Raw genomic sequence first — 17,507 nt, forward strand, 5'->3', positions numbered from 1 at the left:
CATCCTCCTATGGAAGCTGAATTCCTTCAATGAATTCTCACAATGAGTTTTATCAGGGCATTTGCATTCCCCTTTACCCATGGCCTTGGTTCCTGGCAACATATATATCTTAAAAGAAAAAAAAAATTGCAAGCCTAATTAATGCTGATGGGCTCTCTAAGACAATCTTTTGGTCATGAGAAGATGAGAAATCTCGTTAATCCATACCAAACCCTAAACCCAACAACCAGCAAACTACTTCATGTAGATGTTAGACCATATCCTGTGAGCCAAGTCAGCTGAAACCAAGCATTGGCTCTAGCAACCACAGCTCAAGCTAAAACTAACTTTTGATTCAGGCATTATTTTGTGTAAAATCAAATTTGAAGTCATCACATATAAACGCACACAACATTCAATGGAGCAGGTAAAAATGAATGATCTCATTCATGGTAAGATGCATTCCACCAGGAGTTCATTCAATTGGTTAAGACATCATTTCCGGGGATGGGTTTTACTTAGAAACTATAAACAACTATGTAACTGTATTTTATTGATAGAGTATCATGGATTATTCCTAATAGAAACGGTAAAAAACCAAAAGCTTTCACCTAATGCTAATCAAGGTCTCCTATAGTGCAGATTGGAAAATCATCTCTGCAAGTTCCTGCAACAACACAAATCAATTGTACTTTTAGATTTGATTCATACTGCATTAAATGCTACTTTATGTCAACAGCTAGTGTATGAGACAGAGGAAGAAGAACGATCTGAGAGAAAACATCTAACTAAAATATTTTCTAGATTAAAGTATTGCATAACAAGTGTGTATATAAAAAGATAGTAAAAAGGTCAACGATGTTCTATGAAAAGTACTGCCTTCTGTCATACTTATAAAACCCAACCCCAAATCCCATCCTTAATATTTGACAATATGGTCATCACAGTCTATCTTGAAGTTAAATAAGCATATAAACATTATAAAAAGTAGCATATCTAACTACCTGCTTGGCTGAAGCAACCTTGGGCTCGCTCCATTCCATGGCTTTCTTCTCTAGCATTTCAAAATCAGCTTTACCAGCCTGTTGGATGAAGTATTACTTAGATTAGCCATAGGAAATGCGTTTTTTAGGCCAAAAAGGAAGTTATTACAAAAACACATCACCTCAATTTGGGCACCAATTTCTGAGTCAAAGCTGGAATATCGTTTACGAACCAGCTCAGCCAAAGACCCATCCTATAATCAACAAATTCATTAATATAGTGAAAGGTGAGACAGGCATTTGGTGAAAAAGTGGAAGAAACTTGATATTGTAGTACCTCAATCAGCTTGGCAGCATTTCTAAGTCCACGGGCCAAGGTGTCCATTCCACTAATATGAGCAATGAACAAGTCCTCAACATCCGTGCTCTCTCTCCGTCTACAAAACCATTAAAAGTCAACAGTTCATCTCAATCGGATAAAAATAATGACTATAGGTAGTCACAACACAACTGAAAGAAAACAAGGAAAAGTTTACACTCACAATTTCGCATCAAAGTTGAAGCCTCCAGGTGCTAATCCTCCCTGTCATAAACAAAAGAGAAACCCAACGTAAACCCCACTGAAAGTTGAACTCTCTTTGAAATATCAAAAGTAATTACAAAGAATCCTTCACATACATTTCTTATCACACTTAGCATAACCATAGTCGCCTCTCCAATATCTGTCAAGAACTGATCTGTATCCCAGCCTGTGTTGCAAACAAATCAATATCTTCAACTCTAAGAGGATTGTAATTCTAAATTTGTAAACTGAAAGTAGGAAACTTTGAAAGAATAGAAAGCTTTTATTTATTGAATGATACCAATCTGAGGATCGCCAGTGTTTGCATCAATATTTCCTAGCAATCCATTGATTCTTGCAGTCTCAAGATCATGATGACAGCTGCCAATTACAACAGCACCACAGGTTGGCAAAGCAATTTACATGCATGCAGTTGTTGGGCAGTTTTAGATGGAAATAATAAGCAGTATAAAAAAAATTTGAAGGAATGGAACATCACAAACCTGTGACCAGAGAGTGTGGCGTGGTTGCATTCAATGTTAAGTTTGAATTCCCCTGCAAAAAGAAATAGTGAACAGCAAGTAAAGAATGTAACTGCCTACCAACATAGACAATAGCCGGAAAGATTCTTTTCCTTTTTCTTCTATAATATATAAATGGAGGTGATCAACTAGAAATTCCAACACTCTGGAAAGCATGGTTTGGAACATTAATTTAAAACAGGCAACTGAATAAAGGGACAGTTTACTTCATTAAAGTTTCTGTTGGAAACCAAATACTCAACAAAATGGTTCAACATCGCAAAATATCAAAAGCCTAATAAATTCTAAATTATGTGGAATTATTCTCTGGGATGAGTGTTATGCTTTCTCATCATACAATTCTTTTCTCAGGCAGCTAATCTTACCATGTAATCATCAGTTTCTTTTTATTTTCCTGGTCCTAGTAAAAGCATGACTTAAATACTTGCTTTTACCTAAAAGGTATAGGTTTTCACTTTTCAAACAGCATATATAGACACATTCATGAAGTCAACTCTTGCATCATAAGGTTAGAGTTATCTATGAGGCAAGCCCAATCAAATGCATAAGTTTAGTTTATATTTTATTTAGCTAATGCATGCTGAAAATTAGAATCATGATACATGCAAATAACAGAGTTATCAAAGATCACGCAAAGCAAAATTAGTAATCAGATGAGAATTCATTAGAGCTCACCAAGCAGCCCATATTTTCGCAAGAAGTTAGCTGTTGTTGCAGCATCCCAGTCATACCTGGAAAAGATCAAGCATAATTCCTATAAAGAACAGAAGGGATTTGATTGATATTACTAACTAAGCTCGAAGGGTTGTTGAAACATACTGATGTTTGGTAGGTTCTTGAGGCTTAGGTTCAATCAGTAGAGTTCCTGAATAAAAGTATGTTCCATCAGAATTTCAGCAAAATAGGAAAAAGATGAAAAAGAACTAAAGAAGAAATGCAGACGACTCCTTTGGTATAGAATGGCATCTTTTTCTTTGTTCCCCTCTTCCTAGCCACCTATATTAGCAAGAAGGGGAGTTATCATGAAGTCTTAAGATTATTACAATGGAAAATTACCATTGAATCCAATCTTCTTCTTGTAGGCAACAGCAGCTTCAAGAAATCTTGCCTACAAAATAAATAACAATAGTTTAAGTTAATGAGAACTAGGTCCCTGAATTGGAAAGTTTGAAAAACATTCAATCGGGAAAATGCATAAATAAAATACGCCTTTTTAAGTAACATAAAACTAACAACAGCCGACATTGAAAAGCACAATTTATATACCATAGTAAGAAATGTGGAACAAACATACCAGATGATCAAGCTCTCTTTCCATGTCTGTGTTCAAGAGTGATTGATAACCCTCACGACCACCCCAAAAGACATAATTTTCTCCCCCTAGATAATGTGTCACCTATAGGATGAGCAAAGCAGTATATAAAGCAGTTATCAGAAATAAGACAAATGTTACTGTAAATTAAATGCACAAAGCTACACAAAGTTTTCTCTTGATGTTATATATGAGTAAACACCCACCTCCATGGCTTTCTTGACTTGAGCAGCAGCATATGCATATACTGCCATTTCAGAGCTGCAAAGCAAACACAGAAGGAAGTATCAAGTTCATCAAGGGACAAACAGATCACATTCTCTACTGGATATATACCAAGGAAATATACAGAACACTCAATAAGGATACCTTGTAGCACCACCATGCATGTAACGAGGATGCATAAATAGTTGAGCCGTACCCCACAGCGGACGGATCTTGTCCCCCTGCATATTCAAGTAACAGAGATGTTTGGGAAATAGATAACTTAGTCATGTTTCAAACAATAAAAACTTATCAAACAGATAATAATGAAGCCCAACATGCAAGGATAATTGTTCACGCTAGAAAAAATGACAAAACAAGGTGCCAAATTATTTTGAGCAAAGTATAATTTGTGGCAAAAGATTTTTCATGCCATAATTAGATCTTATTTTCAATTAGAAGAGCATGAATATGTAATAACCGAAAGCCCCAGACCCCAATAAAAACCCTTCTCCAATATCAAATTCGAGAAATATAATTGTAAGTTTTTCTATTCTCCCATCCCCTGGCATGCAAATCAAGCACTCAAATGGAAACAAATATTACGTCAATTGCCAAGTCTATTCAATGGTCTCTTTTCCTCATATTATAGAAGTAGAAAATTACAGAGCAAGTGAATTCACTGTTGATGTTCTATAACTAGTTATCATTCACGTTGCTCATTGCTGAGAATCCATCAAAAGTGAATTATTATACTTCTTCCACAAACAATAAACTGGTGTAACCTGTTTAGGTAACATGCATATGTCCAAAAGTGACATGGGCAGCTTGGATAAAAACAGGCACAGTGCCTGTTATCTATGTGATTGATTAAAAGCTAGACTGTTAAAATAAACAAACTAAAAGCAAATAAGTAAATAAGAGATCCAATATGAGATGTTCAAGAACATGTAAAATTATAGAAAGGAAAAAAGGGAAGTTCGGTACTTAAGTCTCTTTAAGCAAGACAGCAGCCAATTAACACTTTATGCACATTCGGTCAGTTACCTGAAGTTCTTTAGCAAGGGCCACCACTTCATCCAAGTTTGCATTAGTTTCCTACAACAACCACAATAAGAAAATGATTGATAGACAAATGTCAAAAGTAATAAGAGGGTTGCTAAGACAGTTTAAAAAAAACCAGTTCATTTCAAAGCATTCAAATATAAAAGCAACTATAACAATCAATAAGAAAACTATCAGACCTCTAGTGTTTTGCCATCAGGAGCGATGTCCCTGTCATGGAAACACCACCTATCAACTCCAAGCTTGTTTATGAATTCAAAATTGGCTCTCACTGAAATTTGATTCAAAAAGAAGCAAAGAAAATTACTAAATGCTGCAAATTAGTATGAATCAATAATCAGAGAAAAGTGGGCAATAACTATGAATCTTACTTCTTCTTTTGGCCATAGCAATGGAATTGGTACCATCTTCCCATGGCCAAAACTTTGTGGGTGCACCAAAAGGATCGGCACCTGTCCCACGGAAAGTATGCCAAAATGCAACGCTGAATCTCAACCAGTCCTAAACCATTTTTATCCAGTCAGCAACCATCAACATCTTGATAAATCTCATAGAAGTTACAAATGGAAACCAACCTTCATTTTCTTCCCAAGGATCTCCTCTTCGGCATTGTACCATTTGTATACAAGTGGATTCTTGCTAGAAGGGCCCTGCACTCAAAATTACAGTCACATTTCATAATGTTTGAATAATTAAGCTATGGCAATCACAACTATGTTTGCTTTGAGAATCATATGTCTGATTTCTAATAAAATATCCAAAAAGGGAATACAATCCTTTTTAAATTTTTTATTAACAAACACAATCAATTTATTTTGCATAACTATTGGGACCTAACAGTCTTTACCTCATACTTAATTTTGGGAATTCCAGGGAAAAATTCCCCTTCCCATTCACTATCCTCAGAACATTTTCCACCAAGATCAGCAGGGCATGTTTGTGGTGCAGCATTCTACATGAAAAAAAATTCCGATTCACAAAAAAAAAAAAAAAAAAGAAAAAGAAAAGAAAAGAAGAAGCAACATAATATCTACATAAAGAATACATATAAACATTACAAAGGAGGGCTTTTTTACCACTATAAAAGAGACCACATTCATACAAAGAAGTAGTAATAAAATCCTCCCAGCCATATTTTTCTTTTCTAATATCATGCAAAGTAAACCTGCAAGACAATAACCAACCAAACAAATAAATACTAGTAAAATTATTAAAACCAACCGATAATTATAAAAAAATTAACAATCATCCATCATCATATATCACATAAGAAATGAGGTTACTATAAAAAAAAATTAAATATCAAACTTTAGCCAAAAAAAAGTTAAGTTTTAACATTCAGAACTAATAGTTGGAACAGCAAATGGCACTAACGAGAAAATTAAAAAAAAAAAATCCCTTTTTTCCTTTTTCTGATGAATACCCATCATCATATATCACATGAAACCAATAAAAACTTTAAAAATTTTGAGTTTTGACAAATACCCATAATCAGATATGAAGAAAAAAATCATGGGTTAATCTCAAATTTCTAGCTTTTTTTCTTTTTAAGACAGCCCAAAAAAAGAAAAAAAAAAAAAAAACAGAAGTGACCTTTGAAAATCGAAAAAAAAATACATATAATAATTTTAAAAAATGATGACAGCTGATAAAAAGTTAAAACTATAACAAAAAAGAAATAGAAAACTTACAGATTTTGAAAAAGATAATTAGTTTGAGAGAAAGAGATGAATCAAGAGCTGAGGCAGAGTCAGTTAGTATTTATAAGTGAATTTGAACTCAAAATCATATCTTTTTTTTTTAAATGATTGCGTCATTCTTCAGGGTTTTATTGGATAAGTCTTAGCTAATTTTTAGGGATATTAAATTACATATTAATAATTTATTTATTTATAAGTAATTAATAGTAATTTTTAAATTAATTTTTAGACTTGGGTATGGATTTCAATAATTGTTCGTTTGATTTTAAAATTTTTTTTTTACTAAATATACAATAATTATGAAACTATACATATTTATTTTCTCGTCTTGTGAAATTTATTTAAATAATAATTTTTTTTTTGTTTCTTTTACACATCTAGTAATTGTTAACACAAACACTACATACTATTTTATTGTAATTTTATTTAACACAAACACTTTTTACTGATTTTTTTTCTTATTTTGGGTTTCTAAAGTGAAGTATGTTCATATTCTATGAAATCAAATGTTTAAATGAGAGTAAAACAATCAACTGAGTATTAATTCAATTATATATTAATTTAAATAGTTAAAGAGTTTAATTTTTTTAAATAAGATTTTAATTTTGAATCTTATAAATAAAAAAATAAATTTTAAAAAAATTTATCCTATTATAAAATTTCGATCTAATTCAATTCAAAATTAATTAAAATTTAAAATGATTCTCGAATATCAAAAAATTTTAAACAAAAAAATTTGTATATTAATCTCCTTAAAAAAAATTATATATATTAATCAGATTTTTAAATTTACGAATTCAAGAAAAATTTAAATAAATAATGTGATTTTCAATTGAATTAAATCGGTAAATATTTTTAAAAAATAAAAGTAAAACACTTCTTACTATTTTGTTTTTTTCTCTATTCAAATTTAATACACTAAATATAATATATTTTTAAAATAAAAAAATAATTTTAATATTTCCACGAGCGAACCATCGCTTTCAACGCTTTTTATCAGATAATAATGTACACGTATGTTTCTCGTGGCAGTTTCCTTGGAACAGTGAAGTTGCTATGTTATCCTTTGAAGTTTGTTTTGATGGAATAAAATAATAATTTTGACTAAATGAATCTTTTCTATGTAAAAGATAAATACTAACTAGAAAATATGACAAAGCAAATTTAATTAATTTTTTAAAATTATAATTATAATTAAATATCACATTCATATTTTTAAAAAATCATCAAATAATTAAATAATCATCCGAAAAAATTTTAAGAGTAAAAAAAATTATTTTATTTTCAAAATTAAAATAAATCGTCGATTCAATTAAAATTTACGAATTTATTAAACTCAAGGCAAATTCTAGTTACAAATGAAACAGCTAATAAAACAGCAATTCTTTCATTTATTGAAAAAAAAATAAATATTCCTTATTAATTTGCAATAGGCTTGAGGAGGACGAAGATTGCCATTGTTTTCTGGAAATCTGGGTTCAAGAAAATGGGTGACTCTGAAAGTTTCCTCCAGTATATCTCGAAGAGTTGATCAATGATTTCAATTCCGAAGTGTTTCGCAATGAGTTCTTCCAGGACAGCTCTCATGTACAGGGCTCGATGTTGGAGGTCAGGCATGGCTATGTGCTGCTTTGGGTTGGTCAAGATGTCCATTCTCTCGATGCTGAAACTTCCATTTCTCTCTATAATTTGCCGTAATTCCTTCGGGGATGTGTAGTAAATAGGCAAGTTGAAACTGTCCACCTTTGCCGCACTTACCATTCCCTGCGTCACAACCCAATTGATAAGTTCTTTTCACACCGATAATAATTAAATCCGATCAAGCTACTTGCTAAAGCTTGAAAATCTGTTTAAAATTGGAGAGAATTTACACATAAATTTTAGAATTTGTTTAAAAATGAATTGGGTAATGTTAGATTCAAGAACTTTTTTTAAAAGTGACAACTAATAATATATATATATATATATATATATGATATTACCGATAAATTTATCAATTTTATTAACGAAAAAAAAATTGTTGAGAAGAAAATTTTAAAAGTGTTAAGGAAAATATTTCTTTTAAAATTTTTGTTTTCCAATTTTTCGTGCTCATATGAAAATTTTGAGATGTCCAAAGAAATTTTATTTTTTGTTTAATTTTCTTGTTTTCTAAGGTTTTTTTTTTGGGGGGGGGGGGAGGTCAACCGTAAACATGACAATACCAATTAGATCTAGTAAATAATTTATATTATTTACAAAAAAATTTATTTATTAAATATATATAAATATTTATATAAGGTATAAGTGCGGGAGGGATGCTATATTATCTATTTTCATTTACATACCCAATAAAAATTTAAATCATATACTCTTATTCTCATAATATAATACTTATTTTCATCCTTATTCAAGTAAAATAGTAAATTTTTTATTGAATATGAATAAAATTAACATCTCTAATTAGATTTACTTTTGGAATCAAACATTAAGCATAACATTTAAGATTTAGATCTAGCTCGATTGAATAATTTTTATATATTTTTTTATATTATATAAAAATTAATAGTTAACTAAGTAAATATGTGTGTATGTCTATATTTTATGTCTATATTTACCAATCTCATCCAAATATCAATTGAATTAATACAGTTATTTTTTAGGCTTTATTTTGTTTATTATTTATTTTAGTATAGTTAATATTTATTATAATTTTTTTACTTTTTTATTTAAATAATTGAAATGTGGATAGACTTGATCGTTTAATCAATTTTTTTTTTAAATGGATTGAGCCTAGACATCAAAATAAGATTCTTACACTTTCAAGCCGAATCTAAACATCAAAATGAAATTCATACAAATCTGGACAAATCTTAAGCTTATTAATATTTTATCTAAACATGATCCAAAGTCGGTCCGACTTGATCTATGCATGGGTCTAATAAGAACTCGATTTGGAATTATTATTGAATGAACAAAAGATTTGAAAGTTACCATTTTTGCCATCTCCATGAGACAAGAACCGACGAGTTCCAATTCTGATCCTGTTGTAATTTGAGGGTGGGTGATCACATCCGGAACAGCGGGTATAACAAGTGCCATCAACCCACCAGCCACAATCTCTTTCACTCTTGCCTGCAAAAACGAGTCTATGTCCTTGGCAAATTGATCTGAATAAGCTTCAAAAACCTCCTGCGGTGCACCAGTATAATGAATCCTACCTTGATTCCAGGCAGGGCCAGTTTTGTCTACGACCGCTTTGGGCACCTCGGAGAGCCAACAAAGTGCACATGATGAGTAAACAAAATGCAGGGAGGCCGTAGGAAACAGGCGGTCATAGAAAGAACCAGGAAGAGCAGCTGCATAGTAATTTCTCCCAAGTGGAAGTGATGCAAACAGAGAATTGAAGTCATTGCCAACTTGGTCATTAAAGAAGACCTGAAATTCAGGATCAGTTCGAGGGCTTGGTCCATGAGCTTGGAACTTGTGCTCTAAAGCCTCTAGTATGTTTTGGATTGCTAGAATTGTATTGGGTCCAGAAGAGCAACCCAAGTCTTCAATCCTGAATGGCTCTGAAGCTGCTAAACAAAGTTGTTGAATGTCGAGTTTCATGGCGATTTCCTCTTTGATCATCCCTTTGGCAGCCTCCATTATTCCTCTCTACAAAATAGTAGGGCATGCTTCAATTTAACCATAATCGTCAGTATTAATAAAGTTAAAGATCTAAACCTGGTACGAGGAGTTTTGGGCGTAGCTGTAAGGTCCAACTCCTCCGTTCATAGCATATGACTCCATACTTGGGCTTTTATCTTCCATCAAAATGCTTGAAAAATGCAGTCAGTAGATTTTATCATGGAGTTTAATTATATGTATATATGATTCTAAAATGTTTGAGGTTTTGTTATTGAAACAATAGGTTTGTATTCTTGAAAGGCAGAAAGGTCCAACGATATAGTTCAACCAACAACTTGTGCGTAGTATAAAACAAGTATGCAGGGAATTGATAGAGGGAGATGCGTCGCCTTCATCATTTTGCAAGTTGAAATCTTATCTTTAACTAAAGTTCTCACAATAAAACACTTGATGGAGGATCCAGGCAGGCCCACTACCCTTATCAAGTATTCAAGTATACTATTTTAGTTTTTTTTTTTTTTTGCAAAATACAAATTGCATACATACATACGTATAGACCTACGAATTAATTGGGACGAATCATAGGTCTATACGTATGAGACCTACGAATTGCATATACATACTTGGAACAAAGTATTGGATACGGTTATTTCAGAAAAATGAAGAGTCGTAGCAACATAATTGATCGTATTATGCATGGCTATATAAACATGTGCAAAGCCTTCGGGACGCTCTTGCCACAGATTTTGTTGGAGTGTTCATATACTGCCTGAGGACGTGGTTTGCTCCCTGTAGCAAGGATCATGATTGTGTCTTGTCCGCGATAGGTTTCCTTTTATCAGTATTCTAGATTGCATTGGAAAGGATGTCAGCTTTCAAATTTTGCAACATCTTCATTTACCTTTGGCCCTAAGTGTCACGGATCCACATTTCCAACACAAAAGACATATTTATTAAATAAAGAAAGATTCATGATTTATAAGTTCAGGAACATCTCTTTCTCCTATTGACGTAGGATTCGTAACATTCTCTTCTATCCAAAAATCTTATCAAAATAAATCTTCATGCATTATAATTAGAGTTAACAATGAGTACGGGTCAGTGCAGAGTTTTGTTCGTCTCGAATCTGACTTAATTTTATAACTACAAAATTTGTATTCATATTCTATCAAAAATTTTTTTTATTTTTTAATACTCAAATTCGATCCGAATCCGATATTATATAAATCGTACCCGATTCGATTCGATTTGGAATTAATAAAATATTATTTTTTAAAATATAAAATATTATTTTTTAAATATATAAATAATTAAAAAATATTTTTTTATATAAATATCGGATCGGATTTACCTAATACCCGAATCCAACCCAACCCCGATCTTTCTTTCATAATACTCGACTTGACTTGATCCGAAACTCAATTTTCAAAAAAAAAATCGAACTTATGAGATCAGATCAAATCGAAACCCGTAGATTCTGAGTTGAGCTATCAACCCTAATTATAATTCTAGTTTTCCAATATCAAAAAAAAAAAAAAAAAACGGATGCAAAGAATCCCATCATTATTAAACCTACTTTAATCTTTTTTAGGTGTGAGAATGCATTATCTATGATTACATAGGTGCATTTTTTCGCCTTCTTTATTTACAAAATATTTAATTTTACACTTCAATCCTTAAACAAAACGCCATTAAAATCAATTTCCTTTAACAAAAAATCTACCATACCCTCTTGCTAGGTCATTCATGTAGATTTTACTACCTAAAAAGCTATATATTTGAGCTTTTTGTATGCTGCATATATATAGATATTGAGTTCATGATGCTTCTTTTCTCATTTTTTTTAAATTTTCATTTTATTTGAAGAAGGAATAGAAAATAAGGGAATATACTAATTATGAACAAATTTGACTCTCTTTTTTAAGTTAAATGTAATATTAAAAATTTTGATGAACATATGCAAATATAATTAAGGTATGCAACACACATCCAAAATGATTTGATTTCGAATTCGAAAATTTTTATGATAGATTGATCTAATAGCTCAAGTCCATTTTCATCTTCAAAGAACAACTTGAAACATCCCTTTCTCATAGATTTCTTGTGTTCATGGTTTGAATTTGCCTCCATAGAGATCAATTGAAGTCTTGAAAAGAAGATGAACTAATATTGATCATTTATAAATTTCTAATCAAAGAACAAACTTGCTAGTTTCAATGATCAAATTAGCTATGCCTACAACAATGTAGAAATCTGTTGTTCTTGCTTTCATACATATGTCAATAACTTTTTTGAACTTATAAGATAAATTAAAGTAATTTAAAATGCCATAATTAAAAAGATTTAAGTTACGGCCTTTTATATATATAAAAAAAAAAGAAGAAGAAATATATTTACATCAACCTAGAAGGCTATTTTTGTCATTTTAGTACATATTAAGGTTAATTATATTGAAAAAAAGGAAAAAAATTATAATAACAATGATCATAATTAAAAAATTAATTAATAATTCATGTAAGATGTTGATATTATATCTAAATTCGGTTCAAATTTAAATCGAATCTATCCATAAAAACCTCTATTATCAACTAAAGGTCACATGCAAAATATAAGCCAGAAAAGGATTTTGACAAAGGGTATTGTTGAAAAAATTTAAACTAAAAATTTAACATTCAATTCAAGATAAGATTTTTAATAGACGATGAAAGATTTTTATAAATAGATTGATTTGAATGAATGTCACATGTTCATGACATGAAACAAGATATTTTCGATGTATCTAAAATTATTAGCTAAGATTTCATTGCTACTAACACTTGGAATCGAAGAAACCATACGTTTTAGTCACGTGAAACATTGCAACTATATTTATCGAATTAATAATTAATACTTTAATCAAAACTTAGGTGGTGTGGACCGTCATAATATGATAGCAAGTTCTTCATTCATTCTTTTTTTTTTTTTTAATTTCTTTTCTTTGTTCCAAACTGCAATTTTTATCAATTTCTTACGCAATCCTCTACTTTTCCTAATGCATCACTCTTTTTTTTTTTCTTTGTTTAGCCTATACTTTGCCTAAAAACATTATAATTTGCAATTATTCTTTTGAATTTTGAATTTTGTCACTTTGAAAACACAATTGGGAATAAAGGGTCTATTCTTACTTCCCTTTGTTGTCCCAGATGGAGCCATGTATAATTAATCATTGACTAGCTGTCCTGCTGAGAAAAGTATCATAGACAGCTAAGATTTTCAATTTTTTTTTTAAATTAAGCAAGTTATTATTATTATTATTTTCAACTCACTTCATTTCTAATATCAAATTAATTTATTTTGTGATCGTGGAAAGTATAAGGATGTAAATGATACATGATTACTTACAAGTTATTTGGGTTCGATTCGAAAAAAATTTAGATTCGATTCGATAATAATCGAATCGAGCTCGAACTCGAGTAATTCGATTTATCGATCGAGTCGAATTCGAGTATTCTTATATTTAATTCGAGTAGTTCATGAGTCTAATCGAGCTTTTATATTTAAATATATTTTTATTATTTTAATTAATAAAATATTTCAAATTCGAGTTCGAGTTCGAGTTCGAGCATAAATAATCGAATTCTTATCGAGTATACGAATCGAGCTTATTTTTACATATTAATCGAGTTTAATCGAGTGAATTTAAGTCGTTCAAATTAAATCACGAATCGAGTTCGAACTTGAAAAATAAAATTACATTGAGTTTAAATCAAATATTGAATCGCGAGTTGTGAATCGAACTTCTCACTGCATCGATTCGACTCGATTACACTCATAAAAAAGTTGGAAGGAATGTGGATTATTTTAATTTCACCCACTTAGATTGTAAGTGTGTTTAAAGGGCACATGTGATTTTTTTAGGGGACACACATTTTTCACTTTTTTTTTATATATATCACAAAGAAATAAAATATAGCATGTGAGATTTGAAGATGGCGAGATTTGCATCATCAACAATAATTAAATCAAACGGTCGGACGTGTTTAAAACATGATTTTTTTAACTTATTGAAAAAATATTCTTAGTTCAATTTAAAACTGTAAGTTTCTAGGATTCAATGATACGTTACTGAAGATTTTACCTTTTAGTAAAAGCTTCTTTAAAAGTTGAAAATTAACTCATGGAAACTGATATGTTACTGAATTCTTAAATGTTGCATTCAATGGTGAATGATAACTAGCAAAAGTTGTTACGAATTGAAGGAAATATCAATATTCTTAGGTACCAAACATAAATTTCAAAAGCTTCATGAAAGTTAAGAAAAATATGCCAAAACCAAAGGGTATCATAGCTTTTTAATTTGTTTTCATTTTCCTTACTTTTTTTTATTAATAAAATGGCTTTAATCTCCTTTCATTTTCTTTTCTTTTTTAATTATGAAAAATGGTATGAAAATCCAACAAAAATAAAGATTACAAGTACTGATATTTAGCATAGAAAACAACAGAAACTGAAGGAAGAAAGAAACTGAAAAAAATCAGTGAACAAAATGAAGAGTTTTAAGAAACTTTTCACAAGTAAATCAAAAGCCCATATCCGTGAATCTAGTTTTAAGATTGAAGGAATGGGTTCAGTTAAAGTACTAGATGTCGTTCCTCCTCCAGAAGAAGACTCTGAGAAACTCAAGAAAGCTTTTCAAGGTCTCCTCTCTATCTCCATTCTTTTCATTTTTTTTCCTTTGTTTATTGAGAATCTAAGATAATTTTTATGATATTGTTGTTGATGTTATTGGGAAATTTGTTTACAGGATTGGGGACAGATGAGGAAGGGATAATTGAGATATTAGGACACAGAAATGCAAGTCAAAGGAAGAAAATTAGAGAAACTTATCAGCAGCTCTACAATGAAAGTCTTATTGATGCTCTCAATTCTGAACTTTCTGGTGATTTCAGAGTATGTTATACTGTGCATTCCAACATAGCTGTTTAGTTGATTCAATTAAGATCAATGATTTTCTATTGAAAATTTGAAATTTCTGCAGCAAACCCTTGAAGATCAGAACCTTGAAATCTCATTGTTGTGAAGTTAGAATAGCACAAATCAAAAACATTTTAGGCCAGGTTATAACTCTGATCTAGGCTGCTACCAGAAAGAGGAATCAAATCATATGATTTCACATCAATAGAAGAATAATTAAGGCTTCTGTTTTTCTTGCAGCTTGTATTTCCTTAAAGCAAATGTATACATATATATCAAACATGTATATAGGAAAAGACCCGCCTTTAGAGTACGTTTTCCAATTCACTGAGGTTTTGAATTTTTTTAAGGAGGCTTGGTTTTAGTCCTGGAATGATTCTTCAACTTGTTGAACTGTTCTGATTTCGAAGAAGCATTTCATTTCCAAAAACTAATGGTAACATCCTATGGTCATATTTTAACAATAAAAATTTTTCATGTTTAACAGAAAGCTGTCATTCTTTGGACATATGATCCTCCTGAGAGGGATGCCAAACTGGCAAATGAAGCATTGAAGTCAAAGAAGAAGGGTGTTAAGCAGCTAGAAATCATAGTTGAGATGTCATGTGCATCGTCTCCTCAGCATCTTGTGGCAGTGAGGCAGGCCTATTGCTCTCTCTTTGATTGTTCACTTGAAGAAGATATCATAGCTTCAGTATCTGCACCCCTCAAAAAGGTAACTATACTCAGAATCGATACACACCAGATAAAGAAGGAACACTAACCTGTAATTGACTGCAACTTCATTTATATTGGTGTTTTGAGAGATTGAAAAACAGCCATTTGACTTGTTAATTTTGGTGATGCACAGATTTTGTTGGGCTTAGTAACTTCCTACAGGTATGACAAGGAAGTGGCGGACATGGATGTAGCCAACTTAGAGGCAGATAGATTACATGAGGCTATCAAAACAAAGGAGTTAGTTCATGATGATGTAGTGTATATACTCTCGACAAGAAATTTCAATCAACTCCGGACAACATTTGAATGCTACAAGAAAAAATATGGAAATCCTATCGACAAGGTTCTGCTTCCAAGCATTTATGTAGTCTATATATATAACATTTTCTTTCTATTTTTCATCTTTTATCATTTCCTCTTGACTGAGGATTTCTTGTGACAGGACATCATGAAATCTGGGAAGGGTGATTTGGAAGTGCTACTGAAAATGGTTATTTTGTGCATAGATTCTCCAGAAAAGCACTTTGCAGAGGTGATTCTATCCTTTTTTCTATCTAAGTAGTTAATAAACCAGAAGAGCCATGTTTCTGAACCATAGTTATTGTAAAAAAAATAGGTATATAAGAGGAAATTCTTGCCAGTTCTGGATATAGTTTTCAGATAGTACTATCTTAGATGATTGAATCCTTTCAAAGCAAGAAAGGTTTAACAGATGAAATTGAACTTTTCTATCTTTTTTTTTTCTCTGTTAAATTTCAATCTTTTGGAAAATAGAATATTTTTACCTATTAGCATGACCAAAGAAACACATTAGTGCCATCAATTATATTGTCTGTTGGTAGAGTATTGAACTCTTAATTCCGTGATCAGATTTGATTCTTAACAATCTCAAGTGTGTGTGTGTGTATATATAAAGATAAAGAAACACTTCAGTGATGTTCCAGTATTTCTCATATTGAAGAGATGAGAATATGTATCAGGCCACTCTGTTGCTAAAACTTGAGTGTTCAAAAATGTGGATTTGTGTTTAGTACTGCTTTCAACCTAAATTTTGGGTGTACTTTTAGCAGACTTGTTTTGTTTTTTTCTCTGTTTGGAGTGGCTTCTTATCTGTTCAAACCATGAACAGGTTGTTGGAACTTCCATCATTGGGCTGGGAACCGATGAAGATTCACTAACAAGAGCCATTGTCACTAGAGCAGAAATTGACATGATGAAAGTAAGAGGAGAATATTTCAACATTTACAAGTCGAACCTTGATGATGCAGTTATAGGGGATACATCTGGAGATTACAGAAACTTCTTGGTGACCCTACTTGGTGGCAAGATCTGATCCCTTCTGTCATGTTTACACTTTGAATTGGAGACCATGGATTGTTTGCATTGGTGGTTTAATATGATTTGTAATGGGAAAACCTTTCATATAAAAAAAAAAAAGAGAGAAAACCCGTATCAAACTCCTAAGTCTCAATTGTTTCTATCTGTTTTCAAGTCTGACTGCTTGTCCATAGGTTTCGTTGATGATTTCTCTGTTTCTATCTGATCGTTTACAGCATGAAGTTTTTAATTCTCTGCCAACTGAAATCAGTCCCCAGCATCATAAAGCCATTTTCATTTATACATGGGTTAAAGTTAGGAATAATACTTGAACTATACTAAAATATGCAATAAGATATTCAAACTTTTAAAATATCTATTGTGATATCTTAAATATTAATTAATGCGATATTTAAGAAATTATTTGATCACCACATGTCATTTTTAGAACTAATCACAAATAAAATAAATATTACATTAGTTAACAAATTTATAGTTTAAGTATAACGTTAACGATTTTTAAAGTTCATGCATTATATTTAACATTTTAAAACCATT

General features: G+C 31.2%; 3 protein-coding genes across 5 annotated transcripts; 1 reads left to right on the forward strand and 2 right to left on the reverse strand.

The window, feature by feature from the left end:
• Positions 1-400: 400 nt before the first annotated feature.
• LOC111310003 (xylose isomerase-like) lies at positions 401-6,381 on the reverse strand. Of its 2 annotated transcripts, none has more exons than XM_022909077.2 (21): positions 6,339-6,381; positions 5,724-5,812; positions 5,495-5,599; positions 5,223-5,297; positions 5,019-5,148; positions 4,827-4,918; positions 4,630-4,680; positions 3,748-3,824; positions 3,585-3,639; positions 3,361-3,462; positions 3,123-3,174; positions 2,886-2,931; positions 2,742-2,797; positions 2,028-2,079; positions 1,826-1,905; positions 1,641-1,711; positions 1,505-1,545; positions 1,300-1,399; positions 1,145-1,216; positions 984-1,061; positions 401-646 (listed from the first exon to the last, which is right to left on the reverse strand). In XM_022909077.2, the coding sequence occupies exons 2-21, from the start codon at positions 5,799-5,801 to the stop codon at positions 611-613; spliced, it is 1,449 nt and encodes a 482-aa protein (XP_022764812.2). In that variant the 5' UTR covers positions 5,802-5,812; positions 6,339-6,381; the 3' UTR covers positions 401-610. The 2 variants fall into 2 exon arrangements, with proteins under 2 accessions (XP_022764812.2, XP_089605021.1); XM_089748895.1 differs by lacking the exon at positions 6,339-6,381 and adding an exon at positions 6,133-6,167.
• Positions 6,382-7,655: 1,274 nt separating this feature from the next.
• On the reverse strand, positions 7,656-10,282 carry LOC111309660 (S-adenosyl-L-methionine-dependent methyltransferases superfamily protein). 2 transcript variants are annotated; one of them, XM_089748896.1, is made up of 4 exons: positions 10,056-10,282; positions 9,548-9,986; positions 9,321-9,461; positions 7,824-8,111 (listed from the first exon to the last, which is right to left on the reverse strand). In XM_089748896.1, exons 1-4 carry the CDS (start codon positions 10,140-10,142, stop codon positions 7,957-7,959), a joined length of 822 nt encoding a protein of 273 aa, XP_089605022.1. In that variant the 5' UTR covers positions 10,143-10,282; the 3' UTR covers positions 7,824-7,956. The 2 variants fall into 2 exon arrangements, with proteins under 2 accessions (XP_022764395.2, XP_089605022.1); XM_022908660.2 differs by having other exon boundaries at positions 7,656-8,111; positions 9,321-9,986.
• A 4,085-nt stretch (positions 10,283-14,367) lies between these two features.
• On the forward strand, positions 14,368-17,156 carry LOC111309661 (annexin D3-like). Its single transcript, XM_022908661.2, has 6 exons — positions 14,368-14,635; positions 14,743-14,888; positions 15,400-15,627; positions 15,763-15,975; positions 16,075-16,164; positions 16,762-17,156. The coding sequence occupies exons 1-6, from the start codon at positions 14,485-14,487 to the stop codon at positions 16,963-16,965; spliced, it is 1,032 nt and encodes a 343-aa protein (XP_022764396.2). The 5' UTR covers positions 14,368-14,484; the 3' UTR covers positions 16,966-17,156.
• Positions 17,157-17,507: the final 351 nt, after the last annotated feature.

This window comes from Durio zibethinus, chromosome 19 (assembly GCF_047325235.1).
Source record: "Durio zibethinus cultivar Kanyao isolate XHJ-2024 chromosome 19, ASM4732523v1, whole genome shotgun sequence".
Lineage (NCBI taxonomy): Eukaryota > Viridiplantae > Streptophyta > Magnoliopsida > Malvales > Malvaceae > Durio > Durio zibethinus.